This window comes from Numida meleagris, chromosome 23 (assembly GCF_002078875.1).
Source record: "Numida meleagris isolate 19003 breed g44 Domestic line chromosome 23, NumMel1.0, whole genome shotgun sequence".
Taxonomy (NCBI): Eukaryota; Metazoa; Chordata; class Aves; order Galliformes; family Numididae; genus Numida; species Numida meleagris.
Window position 1 is genome coordinate 2579934 of NC_034431.1, and position 23225 is coordinate 2603158.

General features: G+C 57.8%; 1 protein-coding gene across 1 annotated transcript in view; it reads right to left on the reverse strand.

Moving 5' to 3' along the window:
- IGSF9B (immunoglobulin superfamily member 9B) overlaps positions 1-23225 on the reverse strand; it is a 48013-nt gene that overhangs the window by 20949 nt on the left and 3839 nt on the right. The window contains exons 2-15 of the mRNA XM_021376374.1: positions 16793-16990; positions 16079-16225; positions 13775-13926; positions 12589-12706; positions 11649-11790; positions 11386-11531; positions 9207-9349; positions 7499-7639; positions 6055-6171; positions 4171-4321; positions 3700-3823; positions 1151-1326; positions 167-393; positions 1-85 (exon numbers count right to left, since the gene is read on the reverse strand). Of these exons, the coding sequence (XP_021232049.1) occupies positions 1-85; positions 167-393; positions 1151-1326; positions 3700-3823; positions 4171-4321; positions 6055-6171; positions 7499-7639; positions 9207-9349; positions 11386-11531; positions 11649-11790; positions 12589-12706; positions 13775-13926; positions 16079-16225; positions 16793-16990 (2067 nt within the window). The remainder of the gene's footprint in view (positions 86-166; positions 394-1150; positions 1327-3699; positions 3824-4170; positions 4322-6054; positions 6172-7498; positions 7640-9206; positions 9350-11385; positions 11532-11648; positions 11791-12588; positions 12707-13774; positions 13927-16078; positions 16226-16792; positions 16991-23225) is intronic.

The following is a 23225-nucleotide window of genomic DNA, read 5'->3' on the forward strand; positions in this document are numbered from 1 at the left end:
CTGTACTGGACACACCAGCAACGTTACTGGGTTCACTGATGAGATCTTGCATGACCGCCAGGACCCGGAACTCATACCAGGTGTCCTGAAACACCAAACACATCATCAGCCCTGCGAGGGAAACGAGTCACCCAGAAAGTTTCCAGGGCAGTCCCACCCTGCTCACCTGTGACAAGTCCTTGGCAAAGAACTCGCTCTCGGTCCCAAGGATGGCGTCGTCCAGGATCTCCCACCTCTCCCCAACGCGGAACTCCATGATGTAGCGGTCAATCGGAAAGCTGTGGTTAGCAGGAGGAAGCCACGACAAGAGGACGCCTTGCTGTGTCCGGTTGGCTGTTAGGCACCTCGGTGGGGTAACCAACACCAGAGGCTCTGGAGTTGTTACAGGGAATGCTGCAGACAGACGAGATGGACCTTTGAGATGGGGGTAAGGGAAGCGCAGCAGATGCTCTCCATCCTGGGGTCACTGCCATGATCTGTCCCCTTGCATTATGGGTCAGTGGCTCCTTGTGCCTCCGCACACAGCCATGACATATGGGTCTGCACAAGAGCAGCGTGCTGGGATCCCTCCCACATGCTGGCATCAGCAGCAGACAGAGCATCGCTGCAGAGACAGCTCCCACCTCACAGCAGGTCAGGACATGTCTCGGGCATGTGCTCTCTCATCTCAGAGACAGAAAAGCAGCTTTCCAAAAAGGGGTGGACTAAAGGTACGATGACTAGGAAAAGGGGCACAGCATCAGAAAGCCTCCTCCTTCCCCGACCTATTTCTGAGACAGCCCCAAGGCTGGTACCCAGCACAAAGCTCTTTGTGAGAGCTCCAGCTCTGAGCCGCACGCAAGTGATTTTGTGCTCTATTAATAACTCCTGCCCCAAGCTGAACTTCAGGAAGACCTGAAAGGTGACTGGGACCACAGCATCGCTCCCGAGCTGCCTTGGGACAAACTTTCGGGAGCCTCGAGCGTCTGATAAAGTCCACAGGTTCCATCCAGGACACTCCACAAACACCTCCTTTGCAGCTAGAAACTACTGCTGCTCATCACCACCCCCAGGCAGAGGACACAGACTATGCAAAGGGCCATTTCCCCCTCCTCTGTGGACCTCCTGAAGCTCTCTTGCCCTCCTCCCACTGCACTCGAGGAGGACCTACCTAGAGTGTTCACAGTGACCACCTCACTGAAGGAGCTGGTGCCCAGCTTGTTCTGAGCCAAGACACTGAACTGGTATGCAGTCTCCGGTTCCAATGTATCCACCAGTAGCCAACTGGAACCAGCTGGCACAGGGAGAGACAGCCAGTCATGGGGGCCAAACTGGGCTCTCTTCATCCTGCCAAGAGAGAAGGGAGCATCTTCAGGGAACGTGCCTTCGACCGGGAGTACAAAGATGCCGCGTTAACTTCCCGAGTGATAATGGAGCTTTCCCGAGAGATGGTTTGGTTTGGCAGCAGCAATGGGCATGGATGCGGTGCTGACACTCGCCACCCAAGAGCTGGCTCGGGGTCAGCGTGCATGAGGACTTGGAGCGCTGCCCCATCGTGCCACGGTCACTGCCATCCCCACCTTGCAGCCCCACACCCTGACAGCAGGGCCACGAACAAAAGCAAAGCCAGCAGCCCTGCTCTAAGGGTTACCGCCATCACATCCCCAAAGCAAAAGAGCAAGTTTGCTGATTATTTTTTTTTTCCCACTTTGAGTGCTGCAAAAGTGACAGGCCCTGTTCTCATTCATACCCTGACAATTCCCATGCCAGAGCCAAGCTTCCCGTTAGCTGTATCCTTGTACATACAATCCCACACAGGAGACGGTTAACTGCATCCCCATTTTGGCCCATTTTGTCAGTTTAACCCCCAAATCCAGGGTGAATAAAGCACACAGTCACCACAGCATCCATGAGCATCCACCTCCAATTCACAGCTACCCAGAGGAGTACCACGGTGAAAGAGCCTGATGTTTCAGAGCAGCATCCCTATGCTGCAATGATATTGCAAATATCGCTGAACTCCACGCATGCACTAGAGATGCTCTAGGGAGTCCCAGCCCTCAGCTGCAGGTTTCTGCTGTGTTCACAGAGGATTTAGAAAGGATCACTGCAGAAGCTCTGTTCTGCAGATATGTGAGCCAGCGGTGCACTGCCAGGTAAACCCATCTGGAGCAAAGACGAGTAATGTTGCTGTAAAGGGAGCAAAAGGTAAGGCAGGAGGAGCAGCAGCAAGCTATGGAAACAAGCAGCTCAGCAGAGCTCTGTGCACGTGCAGAGTGCCTCAACCAAACCCAGCAGCTGTGGGCAGGACAGCCCCAAAATCCCAGCTGTTCCAGAGGGGAATTAGCTCCCATGGCCACAGGATTTGCATGGAGGGAGGCTGCAAGGATCTCTCTCTCCAACTCCCCACTGCCCCCTGCGTTAAATTTCTTAATGTCCTTCCGTGCCTCCAGCTGCTCTCATTTAGTGTGGGGTCTGGAGAAAACAGGGCTGGGCAGGCAGCCAGCAGCTGCCACCTCCCTGCAAGGTGAGACACGTCTCAAGAGCGAGGAGGTCAGACCAGTCCTTCCCAAGGACGTTTTCAGAGGCAGCTACGCAAGGTCTGCACTGCTACATCAACTCCCCCGTTTGCTTCCTCTTTCTTCTCTTGCACTCATTCAATTCCTTCTTCCTCTCTCCTGTCCTTTGTCTCCTGACACAATTATCCAACCCCACTGTGCAAGCATAGAGACCGTCCTCAGTTTAGAGCAGAGCAGAACTCATTACGAGCAGCATCTCTCCAATCTCCACTCTATCAGCAGACCCCATCCGGGCAAATTAAGGAAAGGAAGGAAAGAAAGGGAGTGAGAAGAAAGGCTGAAGAAGTGGGGGAGGACATCAGCATCAGCCTGTGAAAGGGTCCTCTTCACACTTCAAAGCATGGCTCTTAGAAGGACAGCGGTAAGGTAAGTGCAGAGCCCAGAGAAAAGCCTGACTTCGCTGCAGATACATTTTGCCCTCCCTTGCCTCGGGGTGGGGGGCCAGCAGAGCCAGCCCCTCATCATGGGGAGGCTGGATGTACCCCTTTGCTCTGGGTACCAGCTGCTCAGGGAGTAAAGTCTCCCAGCCAGCATCTCACTATCACTGGTCTCAAGCTCAGCTGGGATTTAACAGCCCCCAGGGAGTCACACGGAGGAGGGAGAGATCGTTTCTGCTTAGTCACATTTCTTCAGGATGCACTCTCTAAAGATTGCATTTTCCATCCTCTCCGTGGCTGCTAAGCTTCATAAACAGTTTATCTTGAAATTAGATGCCAGAGGCAAAGTTACATGAATGCAAAGTGTCTCCCCTTGTAAGCAGACTAAAATGTGCTGGGGCAGACAGATGTACTGGCTAGCACAAGAGAGAAAGGAAACACTGCAGACCTACAGCCCTCCACAGCACCGCTGTTGCTGGTCTCTCCAATGCACTGGGTGAGACTGCAGGGCCCCACAAGCAGCTCCTCTGCACCCAGCAAGAGCAGAAAAAAGCCGCAGAGAGCAGCCTAGGGCCGCCTCCATCCTCCCCACACCTCCCACCCCAGGGCAGGGATTTACACTGGGGCTCTACCCTGCATCACGGCACGACCCAGGCGCTGTCCCCCCACCCATCCCCCCCGCCGCGGCACGGCCCCGCTGCTCAAAGCTGGGCTCGGCTAGGAAGGAAAAGAAGCAGAGAGCAAAGCATGCCAGGATGACTCACAGAGGGCCGTACCAAACTGAGAAAGTCTGCTCGTATCCACCGTCGTAGCCGGGCTCCCAGGAGACGTTGGCAGAGGTCATGGCAACCACAACATGCACGCTGGTCGGGGCATGAGGGCTTGTGCCTGCGGGGAGAGAGGTGGGCTGCAGCAGGAGCAAAGGCACGGCTGCAATTCCCAGTACTAACACAGCCCACAGCTCCTGGCATGGATTTGTTTCCAGCCATGACACAAAAGGAGTCCGCCTGCACAAAGCAAAGGCTTTCCTACCTGGAATGTCTGCTAGAAATACCAGCAGCATGTGGCCAAAATAAAAGAGCAGAAAACACAGCACCACTGGCAGCTGGCATTAAAGGAAGACATCACTCTTTGTGGGAAGCATCCCATCCCACGCCCAGCATGCTGCTGGGTGCACCCCAGGAACGGGTCCTCATGCCACCAGCCATGCCCGAGGCCCCATCCCCTGCCCGTACCTACGACTGTAAGGTGAGTGCTGGCAGTAATGCTTGCGACGACGTTGGTGGCGATGCACTCCCACTCGCCATGGTCGTCCTTGCCAAGGGAGCGGATCTGCAGGGTGCCGCCGGGCAGCGTGTTGTGCTTGCTCCTGCTGGGCTTCCCTACCTTGGGCAAGGAGCAGGGGGAGCATGGCAAAGAGAGAAAACCACGATTCAGAAGCACGTCAAGCCAGGCAAGGCAGCAACCCAATGACTGAGCTATCTGCAAGGCCTACGGGGCACCACCAGGCACTAGCAAGGGCTCCCATCTCTCTGCTCGCTGCAAGGTCTCCCTGTTTTCAAGAGGACCTGGCACGGTAAGGCAGGAGACGTGCAGAATAGAGGTTGATATTCCCAGCTCATACACAAGTGTAAAACCCCACAGCACTCTTATGGACACCGAGCCCTTCGCAAGAACTCAATCTGGCTCCTCCAGCATCCAAAGCTGAAACTGTCACCGCTTCGGAGGACGAGGCACTGAGTGTCCCCACACTCTCTGAGAGGGGGGTGTCTGCCCCAGGAGATTCCCAGCAGCCCCTCCTGCTCCACTTGGTCCCAGCCAGTGGCAGAGATTTCAGCAGGAGGCAGCCCGGGGACACGGGAGGATGGCGTGCGTGGAGGTGCCTGGCAGCTCTCAAGCCAAGCGGAAGGATGGCTCCTCTAACAACTTGTGTTTATGCCCATTATCCAAAGCTGTGCAAATCCCATGTTGCTCCGAGCCCTCTTCTGCTATTCTTCACGCATGGATCCCACTGACGGGCTCCAGGGACCTGCATCAGGAGCACGGAGGGTTACCAGTGCCCAGCCCAGGTCTTCTGCAGTCCTCCAGGAGGAGGAGGTCAGCTCTCAAGGGCTGATGGGGAGCAAGGGAGCTTACTTCTTTCACTGAGAAACTCCGCTCAGCCCAGTTCAGCCCTAGCTGATGTCAAGGGAGGAAAAGCCCAAAGTCACGCCGTGAGGAAGAGGGTCAGAAAGCACAAAAGAATTTGGAAATAAACCTAAATAAGAAGGGGATGGAGAAGGAAGGAAAAATAAGAGGGATAAGATGACTAAAGAGCCAACAAGTTTTAGGTAGACCACTCAAAAACTGTACAAGTTACAGTCCTCCTTGTGCCAGTAAAACTTGGTGAACAGATCCAGCATCTCGCACTGCAACCAGTGCAGACAGTGCCCATAGGGCAATGAAGGGATCCTGCTCTTTGAGAAGGGCTGGCAGAGGACAGGAGGCTCCAGGAGATGATCCTGACAGCTGGACAGTGGCTTTCCTACAGGAGCAGCAAAGTTGGGAAGCAAAGAAAAAGGGAGACAGGAAAGCCCTGGTGACATCTCAAAAGAGAACAACCTGGCCCTACAAAAGGGAACATCCTCAGATTGCTATGTCTAGCCCAGCAGGGTGAAAACAGCTTCTTCCCACCGTCTTCCAACTCCCAGGGCAGTGAAGCAGCCACTGGTGGGTCCAGGCCCTTGTCAAAACTCAGCCAAGCCCAGGGCAGAGCCCCCAGACCCGCTGTGATGGGACATCCCCTCCTGCTGCGGGACCAGTGTCGCCGGTGCCGGCCTCGTGTAGGGCCGGGAGAATGAGGAGGGTCCTGAGAGCAGCATCAGCCAGGAAGAGGGAGCCAGGGCGGGAGCAGTGCTCAGCTTTGCAGATGCTGCTGAGAAGGTTTCCCAGTATTAAGTACTTGGTGGCCACAAGCTGGGCTTCCCCCACCCACCTGCGGGACAGGACGGCAGTGGCTCAGCCCAAAGCGAAGCAGCTGTACCTGCAGTTTGTTCTTACCGGGACAGAGTGTGGCTTCTCTGTCTGCAATATTCACCAAAAGCCAAAGGCACTGCAGATTTGTCTGGCAGGCCGGGTACCTTTCTCCAGGCGATGATAGGAAAGGGGTCTCCCGCAGCAGCACAAGGAATCAACAGCTCCCTCCCTGCCTCCTGTCTGTACTCCCAGCCTGGTAGCACCGTGAAATAGGGGGGGTCCTGCAGCCAAGGAAAAAGGCAAGGAGCGTGAGCCCACACAAAGAACTGCCTCACGTCAGCAGCTCTGTGCCACCAAACCCTCCCAAAACGAGAACCATCAGCAGTTTGGGCAAGGTGAAGGCAGCAGAAAGCGTGTGCTGATGAGGCTTTACGGTACACTAAATTACACACGCAGAGGGAAGTTCTCTGTGAAAAGACTCAGTGCTATGACGCCTTGTTTAAATTTTAAGGAGGTAAACAGGAAAAAACCACCCACGTCACATCAGGTATCAGCCTGATTTCATCAGCTCCACAACCATCGCGGTGGATGTGCGTACACATGAGGTTTGCAAAGCTGTGTTGTGCGAGCCTCAGCAATAACGCAACTCACCGCCGCCGTTTGCAGGCATGTGCCTTTGTTTGGGGAACAAAGAGCAGCAGCTCCTATCCCAGCAGCACTGGTGACTACAGCAGAGCCCGGCATGCATCGGGCTGAGCGTGCAGCAGAAGCACATGGAGCTTCTCTACAGCTTAAATCAGCTTTTCATTAAAATTCTCTGCAAATCTAAGGCTGGGTCAGCAAGACTGAACCTTCTGTTGGCAAAAATGGCCCGTCTCATGGCTGTGAATGAAGTCCTCAAATTATCCTGCTCTAGCACTGCTAAAACTCTGTGCGATGCACCAGCACATATTTGGGTTTGGAACACAAGGCCAGGGCTTCCCCACTAACCTACACCCATTAAAAAATCACTGCAGGCAGACTTCAGCATTTCTTTGCACCAAACCCTTGCAATTTCCGCAGTAAGACCTGCAGAGCAGCTGAGCATTGCCAAAGTCCTGCTGCATGGCTGCAAACAGAAAACAGCATGCTTGATGGACGAGTTTAGATAATGCCTGTTTGGCATTTGAAGGTGTTATGCAGGTGTTACACAGCACAGGTAGGCTTTCCCACCTCACCACGCCAGCTCCAGCACAGCCTAAAATTGCATCAGCAATGCAACAGCACAGGCTCTGTGCATGCCAACAACACAGACAGCAGCAGGCTTGCCCAAGCCTGTGCCAAAACTGTGCTGCAGCTGCATGGTGCTATTTCCAGCTGCAGTAGGCAGGGAGTGCTCAGAATGGGTTTACCTGTCACCCCCACTGCAAGGGTGCTCAAGAGGTTCTGCCTTCACCTTTCTCAGCTCAGGTAAGAGACAAAGCTCACAGCAAAAGGCAATAGGTTTGAGCAAGCTGAGTCACACAGGTGGAAAAGCAGACACATGGGGGGCACGCAGCAGCCCCCAGCACCCCCTCCCCCCCATCCAAGGTGCAGGCTGCAGAGCCAGGGCTGCATGGTGCACGTTACCTTCAGTACCAGTCGGGCAGGGGGAGACTGGCCCATCGTACCCAGGGCGTTATAAGGCACACAGGTGTAAGTGCCGAGAGCATCTTCGGTTGCCTCCTCAATTCGGATCGACCCATCTTCCAGCAGGTTCCAGCCAGAGTACTGCGGCGGCGAGAAAGAGGGAGTTGACGCATCCTACACACACCACCGCTTATTTTCCCTTCAGCCAACCCCACAACACCTAAGCCCAGGGTGGCTGGTGCGTCTCCTGGAGATTCCCAAATCACTTTCAAGCGTCCACTTCCATTCCCAGCGTCCAACCCATCTCCAAGCCACCTCCTCAACTGCAGAGAGAGGAAAAGCGGGGCGAGATCAGCCTGTCCACGCACAGTCCTCTCACTGCGAGGAAACCCCCATCTCAGCCTTGCTCTAGCCCTCTTTTCTAGCTAACAAGGAGAAATCGTAGGGTCTTAGAATCATTCAGGTTGGAAAAGACCTCTGAGATCTCCGAGCCCAATCCCAACCCATCCCACCGTGCCCGCTGACCACGTCCCTCAGTGCCACATCCCCACGGCTCTGGAACACCTCCATGGACGGTGAGGCCACCACTCCCCGGGTGGCTGTGCCAGTTCAGCACCACTGCTTCTGACAAGAAATGCTTCCTAACATCCAACCCAGACCCTTCACAGCTTCACTGCCCTTCTGTGTACACGCACACCCCAGGGTGTGATTCACCCCTTGCAGCAGTGGATGTCTCAGCTCAATCAGAGAAGAGCCGTCTCCTGGAAGCGCTTCTCTCTCCGAGGACTGCGAGAGCAGCCTGGGTGAGTAGTCCTCAACACAGCCATCAGCCCTGGAGACACCTAAAATTAGGTGAGACAAATCCCACCCACGGAGCCTGAATCCCCGCCAGCATCTCGCTCCCTTGTCCTTCCCTGGGAAGGATTTCCCAGCTCTGAGCACACAGATGACACACATCTTCATCTCGTTGCTGTTCTCCCCCTTGTAGACAATCAGGCTTCTTCAAGTAACCCAAAAGACTCACGGACAGTCTGTCGTACCCCAGATGAAACAGATAGGCTGTGATCTTTGCAGGTCCCTTCCAGCTATTGTAAAACGTGTGCCTAAAGGCACTGAGGTTGCTTTTTCCTTTGAGAGCTCTCCTGTTGGGCATTTATTAAACAGAAAGCCTCCTGTGTAACAGGCTGGAGTAATTCCAGGACTCAGCTCCCACCTTTTGTTAACTGGGGGGACTGGGAGTCTCCACTCAGGCTCCTCTGCGTCCCCCCCAGAGGGAAATGCAGCTGAGCAATGGGGACATCAAGAACTGGTGGCACCAAGGAGCCCACATCAACAGCAGGTTTAAACCAAATAAAAATTTTGAATCGTTAATATTTAAACAAAAAAAATTAAAATACGGAGCGTTTTCCTTAAATATTTAATGACTCAGAACATCAAACAATGATTAAAGGATGATGGAGACTTGTTAAAAGGGTCTTTTAACCATTAGCTGCCCTTGGAAGAACACAGGGCCATCAAAAGGTCATTTGAGAGAGCTGGGAGCCAGACAGCATGTCTGCGGGCACCTGAATTAACTCAGAGCAAAGTTGCTGATAAGGAAAAGCAGCACCATCCATCCTGCCCACGGGTTCTCAATCCCGATGGCAAGGACACGCCGTGCAGGGACAGCAGCCACCCCGTTCCCCGCTGCCCTGCCCAGGCTCCTCACCTTCTCGATGCGCAGGGGTCGGCCGTCCTTGTTCCACTTGACCAGAGTGACCGGGGGCTCTGCCTCCACGGGGCAGCGGATGTAACCGTGGATCCCGATGGGAACGTAGATGACGGGGGGCATGTTCACCACGCGGGCAGGATCTGGGACAGGAGCAGCATGTTAGCATTGGGAAGGAGCCCATCAGCCCAGCCACCACCCAGCTCCCGAGGATCACATCGCTTTTGTAATGAGTACGAAACCCAAATGTTCCCCCAGCTCCTGCAGGCTGTTATCTCCAGGCTTGCTACGCACTCAAATCCGCTCTAATACCCGGCATTTCTGTGAGGCTTTGCTTGCACCCAGCGTGCTCCTACCTGGAGCTCATTAAAAGCTGCATGTAAAACGAAATGCTAAATGCATCTGCTCGGCACATCCAGACCGACTTGCTCCATCAGCACGGCCTCAGCCTGCGGGACACACGCAAGGTGACACATGTGTCAAGCGAGGCACCCACCCGCCCTACAGCTTCACTTTGCACGCCAAGAGGAAAAGGCTGCAAGCAAGTCTGCATGTGCCTGCCAAGGGGACAACACCGCTCTTGCTGTTTATATAGGAAACAACTCCAGTACAGCAACTCCAGAACCTTTAACCACACCAAGTGCAGCACTCCAAAGCATGGAAGGGACCCGCTGTCCGGAGCTGTTTACCTCCTGTTTGTTTGCACTCACAGCCTGGGCCAAATTGCTGCTGGGTTGCGTGGAAAAATCAGCCACCTCCACCCTTCCAAATAGGATGCAAACGCTTAAAATATGCCTCCAACCTCCCCACGTTTCACCGCCCACACGGGAAGGCGTCTCGCAATCCTCGAGTCTAGAACGTGTCATTAACAGCACTTCTAAGAGCTTTTTAATTAAGTGTGAGTGGGTTGGAGAGAACCTAGACTTTCTTTAATAAGAAGCTTTTTAAAAAAAAAGTTACTTTAATAGGAAGAGCGAGTATTTCTACAATCTTGTCTAGACACCAGCAGCACGAGGTTATGGGAAAATCCTAACGGGGCTTACGCTGCATTAAGGGATGAAATCGTTTTTGGGGTGCAGAAATGCAAAGTGGGCAAAACGTGCAGAGCTAAAGCCAGGCACGAGAACTGAGTTCCTTCTGAGTCCTTCTCATTGCTGCTTTCTTAGGGCAAAAGCAACCAAGCTCGGGTGCACGCTCCCCTCCAGCAGCACGGAGCTGTGCGCGTGAGCGCTCCCCAAAACCAGGCAGCCCTGCACTGACACCGTAACCCAGCTTACACAGCAGTGCATATGGGACCAGCTTTATCCCCCCGCGTTTAACTTGACCTCTTAGGAAATGCAATCAAAGGGTTGGAGACAGTAATGGGATCGAGAGGCTCTGCCAGGCGCTGGCTGCGCTCCAGTCTGGGTCAGCACGAGCCCCGCGCCAGCTTCGCGTGCACCCTGCCCCTTTGGGCACGCCATACAGCAGCACGCATCAGGCTCTCCATCGCATGGCATTTACCAGCAGTGGGGCTGCAGACGCAAGCTGTAAGGCCATCGGGAGCTGTGCTTCAAGCCCAGCTTGCTCGAGCCTATCTTTCATTATAAAATAAAATCGCTACAGTCTTTTACCGTGGAGCAATACTGCAATTGCAAAGCGTAGCAATTTGGACCATTACTGTCGAATGCCAGAGGACGCGCGTGGCACACTACCCATTAAAGCAGGGGGAGCCTGAAAGAACAGGCGTGGGCAGCAGCACTCCTTTCAGAGCTGTTCTGCGTTTGTTTAGATCAGTTACTGCCTGAACCTACTCCGTGCACAGCTACAAATTCACAGAAATCCACGCAACCTGTGATAAATACCTAGAAAATACAAGCGGGTATTTGGTGTTAAAAGCCCTGATTTGGTGTTTCCGCGCCCAAGCAAAGAGAACAGCAATTGGGAGCACCCATGGGAGCAGCAGCAAGATGCCCCCTCGTTATCTTAGGAGGAGATACACCACTTTTAAGGAAGGCGAGCGCTGATCCCACGTAGGGGTGGTACCCAGGACACCCCACCAGCACACAGAGGTGCTCTCAGCCTCACGCAGCAGCGTAAGACTGGCCTTAAAGACGCAAGACTTGGAGCATCAGCACCCAGGGGACACCCCCCGTGCACAGCAGGGAGCAGGCACCCCATGGGGATTTGTTGCACTCACACTGCACTGTCAGGTAGGCGGAGGCGGACGGCGAGCGGCCCAGGCTGTTGCTGGGGATACAGGTGTATTTTCCGGCATCCTCTGGCTTCACCCGGAAAATGATCAGCGTGCCATCGATCAGGATCCGCACCCTCAGCTTCAAGTCGCTGCGAGAGAAGAGAAGAGGAGGGGGGAAAAGCTGGAGGAGGAGCACGGAGAGATGCAGCGATGCCAGGAGCGAGGGAGCAAGGAGAGCACCAGTGCGGGATGCACTGCAAACTCACTTCTTGAAGTAGACGTTCTCCTCCTCCCAGTACCACAGGTAGGTGAGGTTCCCGGGGTACGCCTCGGCCTGGCAGGTGAACAGTGCATCCTGAGAGATGTTCACCGTGATGTTCTCCGGAGGGGAAACGATGAAGGGAGGTCCTGGGGGAGGAGAGCATCACTCCTATGGGACCCAGCTGGGGCCGGTCTCCATCACCCCCATAGAGACTGGTCTGGGACCAGTCCCCCTACAAACACATCCTCCTGCCCACACCAGGACCCCCCAGCTCCTCTCCCTGCCGGTAGCTGTTGACCTAATTAAAGATTTATCTAATAAAGAGGAGCAGGAGCCCGACCATGTATCACTGCTATCTGACAAGGCGCTTTGTGACATTCTCAATCTTTCCCTGCTTTCCAAACAAAACCGAGCTGCAATCAGGGCCCGGCTGCTAATCGGCACAGCTGCTTCATTGAGATGACAGTGTGGCCACCGGAGTGCCCCAATTAAATGGATTTCTGTCCTACCAACGGGATGCAGAGCCATGCTGGCAATTCACATCAGCCCTGGTGTTAAGGTCCCCAACCCAAACTCAAAAATCTCCCACCGCACTGCACAGGGGATGAGGTGCACACTGGTGCTGCCTGGGATCCCAGCCCAGCCCTAACCCCTCTCTCTGTGCCACCGATGAGCTGGCAGCCCCGATGTCATTTATATGTCTGGAGTTTGGGCTTCATTTCCTCCTTTGTTTATTTATTGACGGTGTTTTTAATGGAAGGCTGCGGGCAGGGGGGTGGCAGCGTGCTGAGGCCAAGCTGTGCCACCGACCAACCCTGGTCCTTGGCATGCCACGGGGACAGGGCTGGGATGTTCCCAGCGACTGGCTGAGCTCGCATAACAAAAGGGGACACATGGGGATGTCCCAGCTCCCAAAGCCTCCTGGGGACCCCGAGGACGCTCACCTTGGACCAGCAGGCGCGTGGTGTGCACAGCCTCCCCCTGGATGCTGTATGCCCGGCAGGTGTAGGCACCTCTGTCCTCCCGACTGACCGAGAGCACCGTCAGGCTGCCGTCACTCACCTGCGGGCAACCAGAGGGGACCACGGGGCGTGTGGGGACCCCGCAGAGCCCACCAGAGGGATGCTCGCTCCCTCCCTGCACCCCCAAAGCCAAGGAGAGGGCAACGGATGGGATTTGGGGCCGCCGGTAGAGCAGGCTGAGAAACGGGCTTCCCCGCTCTGCAAGACGCCTGATATTAATAAACCAACACACACATCTCTGCTCGACGCCAAGGGGGAAAAAATAATAAAAAAAAAAAAAAAAAAAAAAAAAGCCTCGCAATGTATTCATCTCCCGCAACGTATTCGTCTCTTGCAGGAGTGATTGACGCGCAGCAGACTCCAAACTGCTCCGCTCCTGCCAAGCGCTTCCCAACAACAAGCCGCGTTCTGCACGGAGCTCAGTGGGCATCCCAGTCCCATGGGCACTGCTCTGTGTCCCTGCGGGGCGTGGGACCACCAGAAGCTCCCCACTCCCCCCCACACCCTTGGCAATGGGCACAGCGTGACCGTGGCCCCCGACCTCCTGCCCCCGGCACTGCCTGGCAGCCCCGTCCCCACTGAGGACGTGCAGAGGACGGATGGGGACTGTCACCCCCATAGGCTGCAGCATCCCCCCCCCGCGAGCGAGCGCCGCGCTCCCAGGCTGCCTCCCTCCCCGCCGCTCATTCTGCCTCATCCTTCTATTTCAATTAGTAACAAATGATTCCTAATTACTCTCATTAGTGCCTGCGCTGATTCCAATGCCTGATTTACCAATTATGGCTCGGATGGAATCTCTGCCCGGGAGAGGAGTGGGAGCCTATGGGATGGGAAACAGGGCTGGGGGGAGCCCCCCCCCCCAAGCACGAACCATTTGATTTCACCCCATTGCAGCCACCACATCCCCGAGTCGCAGCCCTCACCCTGTCCTGGGGGAAGGGAGCAGCGCAGCCCCCAGCAGCCCAGCCATCAGAACCCTCCCATTCCCACTGCTGGGAAGCAAGGAAAAGTGCTGAGACAGCAAGATTGGCTCCAGCCGCCGCGTGCACAATCATCCATCCCATCCCCGCTGCAGGGGACACGCGGTGGGGATCCGCATGGCACCCACCTGGTACTTGGGGCCGGCGGCCAGCAGCTCGCCCTCTCGCAGCCAGGTGACGATGGGCTTGGGGTTGCCGAATGCCATGCAGGTCAGGGTGATGCTGCTTCCCTCCTTCGCCTCCACGTACTGCGGTGGTGTCTCCGTGAAGGTGGGGGGAGCTGGGGAGGGAGCAGAGTGCTGTCACCCCCTGTGCAGTGGCACGGGGACAGAGGTGGGGACACGCCGTGAACCCTTCCTCCCCAGGAAGGGGCAGGCAGCACCCAAAGGCCAACAGGGCTCGAGCGGCAGGGACAGCAATGTCACAGCGCTGTCCCCAGCCACGCACTATGCAGAGCGCCAGAATCCCTCTGAGTACACCCCATGGCACCCTCCTCCCCGGCAGCTCCAGGGCACAGCACAGCTTAACCCCCCCCCACTTCCCATCACACATTAACTTGCTATTGTCAAAACATCAGAAAACACCGCAGTGCAGATCGGAAGGCTCCGTTCTGATTAAAGAGGTTGGCAGGATTACAGCCCGCCCCTAATTACCAGCAGTTGTTAAAGCCCACTTTCAAGGAAGACAGGTTGGCAATTTAATCTGCTTGGGTAAAAAATAAATAAACAAATAAATTCTATTTGGGTTCTCCCAAAATGATTTTTATTTTCCCCAAAGAAAATTAAGCGTTCTAATGTGCCACGGCCCTCCCCCTGCATGCAGCTCCTCGAGCCTGGAGAATTACGGTTATTATTTTGTTACGAAGGCCCTGCGCTGCAGAAAACCCAGACAGCAGCACAAGGAAGGGGACAGCACACGGGGTCACGTCGCCCTGCTCAGCCCCACGGCGTGGTGGCAGCGCCCAGCAGCTCCCATTCACCCCAGCGCCCTTTGTGCTGGGAAATGGGATCGCACCAGCAGGTGGGAGCTCGGTGGCCGGCCAGCTCTGCAGGGCTGAGAGCTGAGGCACAGCCCCGTGCCATCTCCCAAGTGCTCTGCAGGATCTGTGCACACCGCGTGGTGCAGGTGGAGCACGCACCATCCTCCTCCTGCATCCCTGCACAGCCCAGAGCTCCACCAGCCATTGCACACGCCTTCCTCCCATCTCACCCCGCGCTCCTCCTCCTCCTCCCTCCCTCCTTCCATCCTTCCCAGCCTCTCCGAGCTCATTAGAGGACAGCAGCTCATCCCGCATCGATGGATGGAAGGAGGCAGCGGGCAGGGACACAGCACCGCGCTCCATGCCCTGCTCCTGCTCGCTAATTGGGCTCAATTAGGCAGCTCTGCACCGCGCCGCGGCCCTCCCGGAGGTGCCATAAGTGGCTCAAGGTCAGGCAGGAGCCGCAGCCCCTCCGCAGCACAGCGTCCTGCCTCCGAGGGCTAAAAATAAAGCTGGCTCCTGACGTGGAAAACGACAAATTGCTAATTAGTCTAACGCTCAGCACTAATAAAACAGAAAGGAAAAAAAAAAAAAAGCGGCTGGAGTCAATCTGAATTTTGAGAAAACAAAGATTTGGTTTTGTGATTTGTTTGTGAAGAGGAGATGCAGGCCCGGCCCTGTCTTGATGTCTCGCCTTTAAACAAGCTTTGTGTAATTAAATGGCGTGATTACTAATAAAAGTTTGTCCCTGTCGTGAGTGATGTTCCTGCTTGAAGGCTGCCTGGACGGCTTCTTTGTTGGTTTAAAGGTGCAGATAGGATCTAGGTCCAGCATCAAAGGGAACCCGCCCCAGCCCCACAGCAACCTTGCATCTGGCACAGCCACGCTGGAGCCCTCCGCCCTCCCTGGCCAAGCATCGTCCTGCAGAACAGCCCCAACACGTGGCAGAGACGGGGACCTGGCCCCTGCTCCTGGCACCATTGCCCAGGCCATCTGCAGCTCCCCGGGGCTGGGCACCCGCCCCATCGCCCTCTGCCAAGTCCCAGCCCCAGCAGCCTGCACGCTCTGGCTTTGCCAAACCTGGAGGGTGGCTGTCCATCACTGTCACCTATCAGAACTACAAAGCCACGCACAGAATCACGCCCTGCAGCCCAGCCTGAAACACCCACCCCGGCGCTGCAGGGATGCACACGGACGGGGTGGCGGACAGGGACTGGTTTTGACCCCAAGTCTCAGTGCAGCAGTGACCCTGTCCTCCTGGTGCACGCAACACCCAAAGCGCACACACCCCTGTCCCATCCCCATCTCTGTCCACTCACCCACACCGTGCTCCCAGCACAGCCGTGCACCCCAAGCACACAACCTCCTGGTGCACCCTACGCCACGGTGCCATCCCGAGATGGAGGAGCAGCACTGGGCTGGACGTGGCACCGCGCTGCCGGCCGGGACTCACCATTGACCGTCAGGTGCACCCAGCTGCCGTTGTGGAAGGTGTCGTACTGCTGGTCCAGCATCAGCACTTTGCACTCGTACCAGCCCTGGTCCTCGGAGCGCACCTGCTCAATGCGCAGGGATGCCTTGTCGTGCAGGCTGGCCCTGCCTGCAGGGAGAGCACAGCCTGTCAGCTTTATGACCCCAGACCCACAGCCCACTCAACCCCACAAATGCATGCTCACAGGAGACGCCTCAGCCTCCTGCAAATCCAAGGTCCCCACGGTGACCGTGCATTGCGATGGGTCCACCCTCCCGTGCCACCAGCCCAGGAAGCATCACAGCCTTCACATGTGCTGCCAGCCACACAGGGAAGGTAACACACCAGTGTGCAGCACGTGGCTTTGCTGCAGATACCACATCTGCCTGGCCACTGGCAGAGGGAGATGTCCCCAGAGGGGACCAAACCGCTGCCTCACTCCCCCGAGCTTCCCTTGGATCACAGCTGCTCTGGGGCGCAGCAGCAGCCGCCGCCACCACGCGTCACCCTGAGTTTCTCTGCCTCGGTTGCTCCCGTCCCACGCAGCCCAGCTGGCTTCCTAGTGCTGCTGCTTAATTAAAACCAACTGGGTGGAAAGAAAGCGATGAGAGACAGAGCGCACGCGGCTGCCGACAGAGGAGCAGCTTGAGCGGAGCCGCGCGCACCCCGGAGGAAACGGCGACCTCCCGTCCTCACCTGCATACCCCGGGTCGACATGGGGAGGGTAAAACCCAAACTTGATGAAGATGGGGATGGGGACGCCGAACTTGAACCACTCCACCACATAGGGAGGCGGCTGTCCCGTCAGCGGGTGGATGACGTCGCATCCCAGGATCACGCTCTCGCCAGCGCGAGCGGTCACAAACTCGGGTTCCTCCCTCGAGCCGAGGGCACCTGTAAGAGGATGAAGGCAGAACTGGAGGCTTTGGGATGGGGAACCGGGGGGGGGCTCACCCTGCTGCACATCCCTGTGCCGGCAGCAAGGCTGGATGGAGATGTCAAACGCCAACCTCAAGGGTCCCACCACCCAAAAACCAGGAGCCAGGTGAGCTCAGCGAGCAGCACCGAGCACCCACAGCCCTGGGATGCGGGCATCTGGGTGGCCAAGCCCCCATCCTCGGGTGTCACCAAGAGCCCCAGGCTCGAAACCCAGCTGTAACCTGCGGGTCGGGTCTGGCACCCTGCTCCTCACCCTGTCCGCAGCAATTAAAACCTCTTTGCTCCCAACAAAGATGCTGCTCCACCCCGGCTGCAGTCTGTTATCATCCCATGCTTTTCATCAGCAGAAAGCTCAGCATCCTCAGCACAGCTTTCACAAAGGGCACCCGGGGCAGGGAGGTGCCCGCTCCCAAGTCACCGCTCTCCTTTCCCACACTGCAAGCCCTGCAGAATGGCAGCTCAATGCCTTTGTGGTGAGAGAGCACCAGCACAACCAGCATGTGGGAGGGGAACAGCTCCGGTTGGGCTTCCAGAGCTCTCCACAACCCCCAGAAAAATCAGTATGGAAGGGATGGTGGGGGCGGGGGGGACTGATGCAGCGTGGGGCTATGCAGCAGCTCCACACACCACCCTTCCTGCAGCACTGCAGGCTGGGGATTCCCAAACCTGCAGATGTGGGGCTTAGCCCTACTACGAGCACAGCTCCGGCACATCACGGCAGGGACCCCTCGATCCCACAGGCAGCCGCCCATCCATGGCTGCTGCCCGCTCCCGGGGATGCTCGGGGAGGGATGCTCGGGGAAGCACGTTCCCACTCCTCCGCGCTGCTCTTCGGGGCCGCCGGTGATTGGCGGCGAGTGACATCACCGCTTCCCCGCCGCGGGAGCCGAGCATCACCGGCTATTTTTGGCTCTGGCACAAGCGCGCACCGGCGAGAGGCCCGCGCCGAGCATCCATCCATCCATCCATCCCTCCCTCCACCCGGCGTCCCGGGGCTCTGCCAGCCCGAACCCGCTCCGTGCCGTGGAGCAAGGCAGCCCCCACCAAGCCAGGCATCCCCGCTTCCTTCAGCACTGGATTACGGCTGGGGAACGGGGAGGGCTGTGTGCAGAGGGGAGGGCGAAGGCACCACAATGCGAGGAGCGTGCATGCAGGAAAGCTTTGCTGCATTGCACTGCTAGCGAGGTTTCTGCGTGGCCCCATCGGTGTAGGGAAGAGTGGGGCCGCCGCGATCGCTTTGCATCTCCCCGTGGCACACTCGCACCTCCCAGGCCTTGTTAGCACTGCATCACTGATGAGCTCAGGCATTTGCACCCTGTCAGCAGCGATGGTGGCAGCTCTGCCCCCATGGCGAGGAGCTGCAAGGAACAGTCTCAGCCCCAAAAGCGTGCCCACGACCTCACCAGCATGCGGCTGTGTCAGAGGGATGAGTTTCAGGGCAGCGCTGGGACGCGGCCAAGCTCCCAGCAGGAAGGGAGATGGCACTGGGAGCAGTGGGATTTCCCCCCGGCTGCCTGCAGCCCCCCTGTGCGGAGCGGGGACAGCAGCTGTCACGTGCAGCTCAAGAGCATCCAAGGACAACGCTGGCCCAGCCTCCCCGGCACAGGCGGCTGTCTCACCCCAGCGGGTCCCCAGCACCCCGCCAGGCACCGCATCGCCCACGACCTTCCAAGGGACACCCCTCCTGCTTCCCAGCGTGAACACAGGACAGAGCCCCCCCACCATCCCCTCACCCAAACCTCTTTGCCCCCAGTTCCATCCCCCCACGAGCACAGAGTCCCTTCCCCAGCACTCCTCCTCCTGCCCCAGGGGATGGGATGCTGGTTTTCAGCACCCAAAAGCCCAACAGAGCACAGACAGCGCTGCAAGGCAGAGTGCTGCCACACACCCCCATACCACGGGGATGGGCTGTGGGGGAACCTCCTGATGCCACAATAGAAGTCACTTGCTCCTAGGCACTCATCTGTCCCCAAAGGTGACGCCAGCAACTCCTAATTCACGGACAGACCCAGCGCTGACCCACCACCCACAGCCTCTGTGCCAGAATGCACACAGAGGAAAATAGGTCAGTGCTGGCAGCGCTGCGCCGGGGTCTCCTCTTCTGGCATATGACCACATGCAGCAAGGCAGCCAATGGGCCACGTGGCCAGCAAGCCCCCAGCCAAGCAGTCCCACCCAAGCAGCTTCCCCACCCCAGGGCTGAAGCTCAAGGATGGACACCCAGGAACCCCTCCACGATCTTATGTTCCCAGCTGCAGGGGGGAATGGGGACAGTGCCCAGCTCTCCACTCATCAGAAAGCACCAGGGCTGCCCCATCCCAGCCTGCAAACCCAGCCCAGGTGCTGCTCCCAACCCGGCTGTGTGCAGGTTTCCCTTCCAGTCCCAGCTCCTGAAAGCATATCAATAATGGAGACTGCAGCTTTCCATTAAAAGAAGTGTTTCCCACCCTCACATTTGTGAAGAAATGCTTGAAAACAACCCGCAGACGCCAGAAGAAACAGAGCACAAATAGAAAGGGTATTTTTAAACGCACTTGATTTTCCCAGCCAAGTTTGGGGGGGGAGGGGAGAGGGGGTTTGAGACATAACCTGGGGCTTTGAGACCTGGGTCAAAGGAAAGAGCCAAAGGAGGGATGCAAACCTCAAATGCCCCCACGGTGCTGCAGCTCACACCGAGCTGGGGATGCTCTGTAAAGAAAAACAAGCAATCAACAGGCTTCATCATCAGAGCAGATCCAGGAAAAATAAAGGCACACTGCGTGCCAGGAGGCGAGAATACAAGATGTGGAGGTGGAGTGGAACACATCCCAGAGGGAGTGGGAAGGCTGCCATCTCGTAGGGCGATGCCATCGTGGGGCTCCCACCGAGGCTGGGACTACCCTTGCTGGGATCCAGGTTCCAATTCATCCTGCTCCATGAGGAGAGAAGCAAGGATGTGGCAGTGAGGTTTGGCTATAAAGATTGGGATATCCCATGGGATGCGCTCGCAGCACCCTTTCTATAGGAAGGATGCTTTGCTTGAAGGATGGGGGCATCCTGCTGCGTTCTAGGCAAGAGAACAGGGCACCATCCTGCTTGTCCCTGTCCCCAGGCAGGAGCCCTCCCCCCAGCTGAACAGCAGCATCTGGTTCTCTTTCAGAGCGATTCCTGTGTTTTAAACCCGATTTTCCAGATGGACGGACTGTGCTGCCTGGAGGTCAAGCGACGCGCCTCAAGGTCACGCGCGGAGAGGCGGTGGTGGCAGCTCGGGATGAGTAGGTTTGCAGGAAGGTGGCAAGCTCAAACCCCATCCACAGGGACAAAGGACATCCCATGTTTCATCAATGCCATCCCCATGGGGGCACGCGTGCAGCGTGCATGACTGCTGCCCATGCACTGTAATGGTGATGGCACAGGTGGGACTGTGCTGTCACCCACTGGTGTCCCAACACACTAAGGACACTGGTGTGGAGGGAGTCGCTATGGTGCCTCCGATGCCACCTGCCCACCTCCCCACATCAGAGCATCCCAACACCCAGAGCCATCTCACAGCGCTGAGCTGCAGCAGATGCTGGAGTAGAAACAGCCCCAGGGAGACCTGCTCTGCATCTGGCTCCTGCATAGCTCTCAGCCCTCTCCATCCCGATGCCATCCCAGTCCTCCAGCTTAATATCAACTACAGCACAAGCACTCTGTGTGCTGACAGCCGAGCCACCCGCCAGCAGCTCCTGAATCACGCTGTTCCTGGCGCAGGCAGTCCTCCCACCAATGCCAGGAAGCAGGAGGATGCTTGCAAGGCCAGCCGGGCACCGAGAGCATCGGGCTCGGGAGACGTCAGCTACGGGGAAAGGAAGTGGGGAAGCTTCTTCCATCATCCCTGTGGGATGGGAGCGCGCCAAGCGCCAACGGCACCACGCGGAACACGGGAGGCTCACGCTGACCTGTCCTGCAGCAGCTCTGCAGAGGGATGGAGGCTTGCAGGGTCCTCCCACCAAAGGAGAAGCTGCATCATCCAGTGCAACAGCAATGGAGCCAGAAAATCATCACCGCACAAATCCAACACCAAGCCGGGGAGCGAGGCGCACACATCCATCCCTGCGCTTCTCATCCAGCGGAGCACAGTCCTCCAGGAAAGGATAGAAATGGGACCAACCTCCCAGTGCTGGCGCCAAACCATCCCCGTGCCAGGGATGCAGTGCCCGAGCTCCAGCACCGCCACGGGAGGTGAGCATCCCCAGCGCCAACATCCCGGTGGTTCACCCAACACCAAGCCTAAAATCCCTCCGCACGCCGAGCCTGTGCCATCTCCGCAGCACCACACCAACAGGAGAGGGAGGAAAGCCCCAGCATCGTCACAGCCCCGAGGGAACGCCAGGAGGCCGGGCCCCCTGACACCCACTGCCGCTGCACCCTGGCACTGCCACGTCCCCGCTCTCCTCCCCCTCGCCATAAGAGGGGATAACGCAGCCTCGCTGAGCGGATTACTGCCTGGAAAGCCCTGGGAGAGCCTCACCAGGCCAAGGGGCTGCCCGCGGCCAGCAGGGCTGTGTGGGGCTGTGGGTCAGCCCTGTGAGAGGAGGAGGAGGAGGAGGAAGAGAAGGAGGAAGAGGTGGTGGCAGCAGGAGGAAGGCCGGCAAGGCAGGGAGGGCTGAAACCTGGTGCAGGATGAGATCTCAGCCCACAAGCATCACCAGCCTGGTAGCACAGCACTGCCAGCCCTGGGTGCAGCAGCTCAGGATGGACAGACCCTGCAGAAGAGCCCAGGGCCAGCAGGACACCAGCAAAGCCATGTAGCACTGCCACCATCCACGCGCCGGCGGCTCCCTCCCCGCAGCCACATCGCCAGCAAACGCTGTCCCCAGCCACCGCCGAGTGATGCAGGGTGACAGCCACCCACCCACGGGACTCCTTGCTCCTTGCCCAGCGGCTGCTGCACCCCCAGCACTGCTTCGTGGGGAGGGGGGGGAGGAAAAGGGAGGGGAAACACTGCAATCATCCCCCCACAAAGCCCCCGCTCCGCATCGTCGCGTCCCCATCCCCACACTGCTGCATCCCCGCGGGGGCCGCGCACCCCCCGCCCGCTGCGCCCACCCACGCATTACTCACAGCGCGCTCATTCATCACGTCGGCGCCTCGCCGTACGCACAGCAGCCAACCCCTGCAGCCCACCCGCCCGTGCCAGCCCCGCTATCCCCCTCCTCATTAGGGTAGCCCCATCCCATTAGGGGCAGTCCCCCTCCCGCTCCCCCCCCAACTCCAGCTGCAGGGATGCCAGCACCAAGAGACATCCCCATAGCGGTGCCACCGTGAGCTCGGGGAGCCCCACGTCCCCATAATTAGGCTCTGGGGCACTCAGGACCACCAACCCCCCCACCAGCCGGGAGCTGGTGCTGCATCAGCAGACAGCTCGCGGCTCACCTGCTCCCTGCAGGGCTGGCGGCTGAAAGCAGAGCAGGAAAAGCAGGGTGAGTCCCTGCTGCTGTCTCCTGCCTGACCTTGGACAACCCTGTGCCTCAGTTTACCAGCTCGCAGCAGCCACCCTGGGAGGGAGAAGGAGCCACCAAGGTTGCGAGGAGCAAACTGCCCCCCAAAGCCTGCAGATGGGAGCATTGACTTCACAGTGCAGGGAAAGCCCCAAACCCCTCTGCATTTCTCCTTGCCCACACCCCCCCAAGCCCTGCAGGGAAGGGCACTCCGCATTCCCCGGGTGGCAAGAAAAAACGGGGTGCAAATAAACCCCACGGGACACTTCCCCAGCAAGGGCTCGTCCCCATTAACTTCTCCCAAAGAGAATTTCAGAGCCCGGAGCGGAGCGGAGCCGCAGCCGCACGCACGCAGCATTTGCGGCACTGCACCGCCCGCAGCGCGGGGACGCGGTGGGGCGAGGGGGGGGTGGGGGGGAGGCTCGCAGCGTCCCGAGGTGCAGCCGCTGCTCTCCGGGAGGTCACTGCAAAAACGCTCCGCGAGACGCGCCCTCGCGCAGAGCCCTCGCTACCGCCGGCTTTTATTAAAGAGAAGAAAAAAAAAAACAAAAAAAACGACAAAAGCAGCGAAGCCCTCACCGCACCCGCGCACGCTGCCCTCGCCCGTGCACAAGCACCGGAGGAGACGCAAAACCCACCCGGAGCCGCAGCAAAGCCGCGCGCACCGCGTCCCGGGGGCGCGCACCCTGCCCGCCCCCCCCCCCGCCCCGAGGCGCGGAACCTCGGCG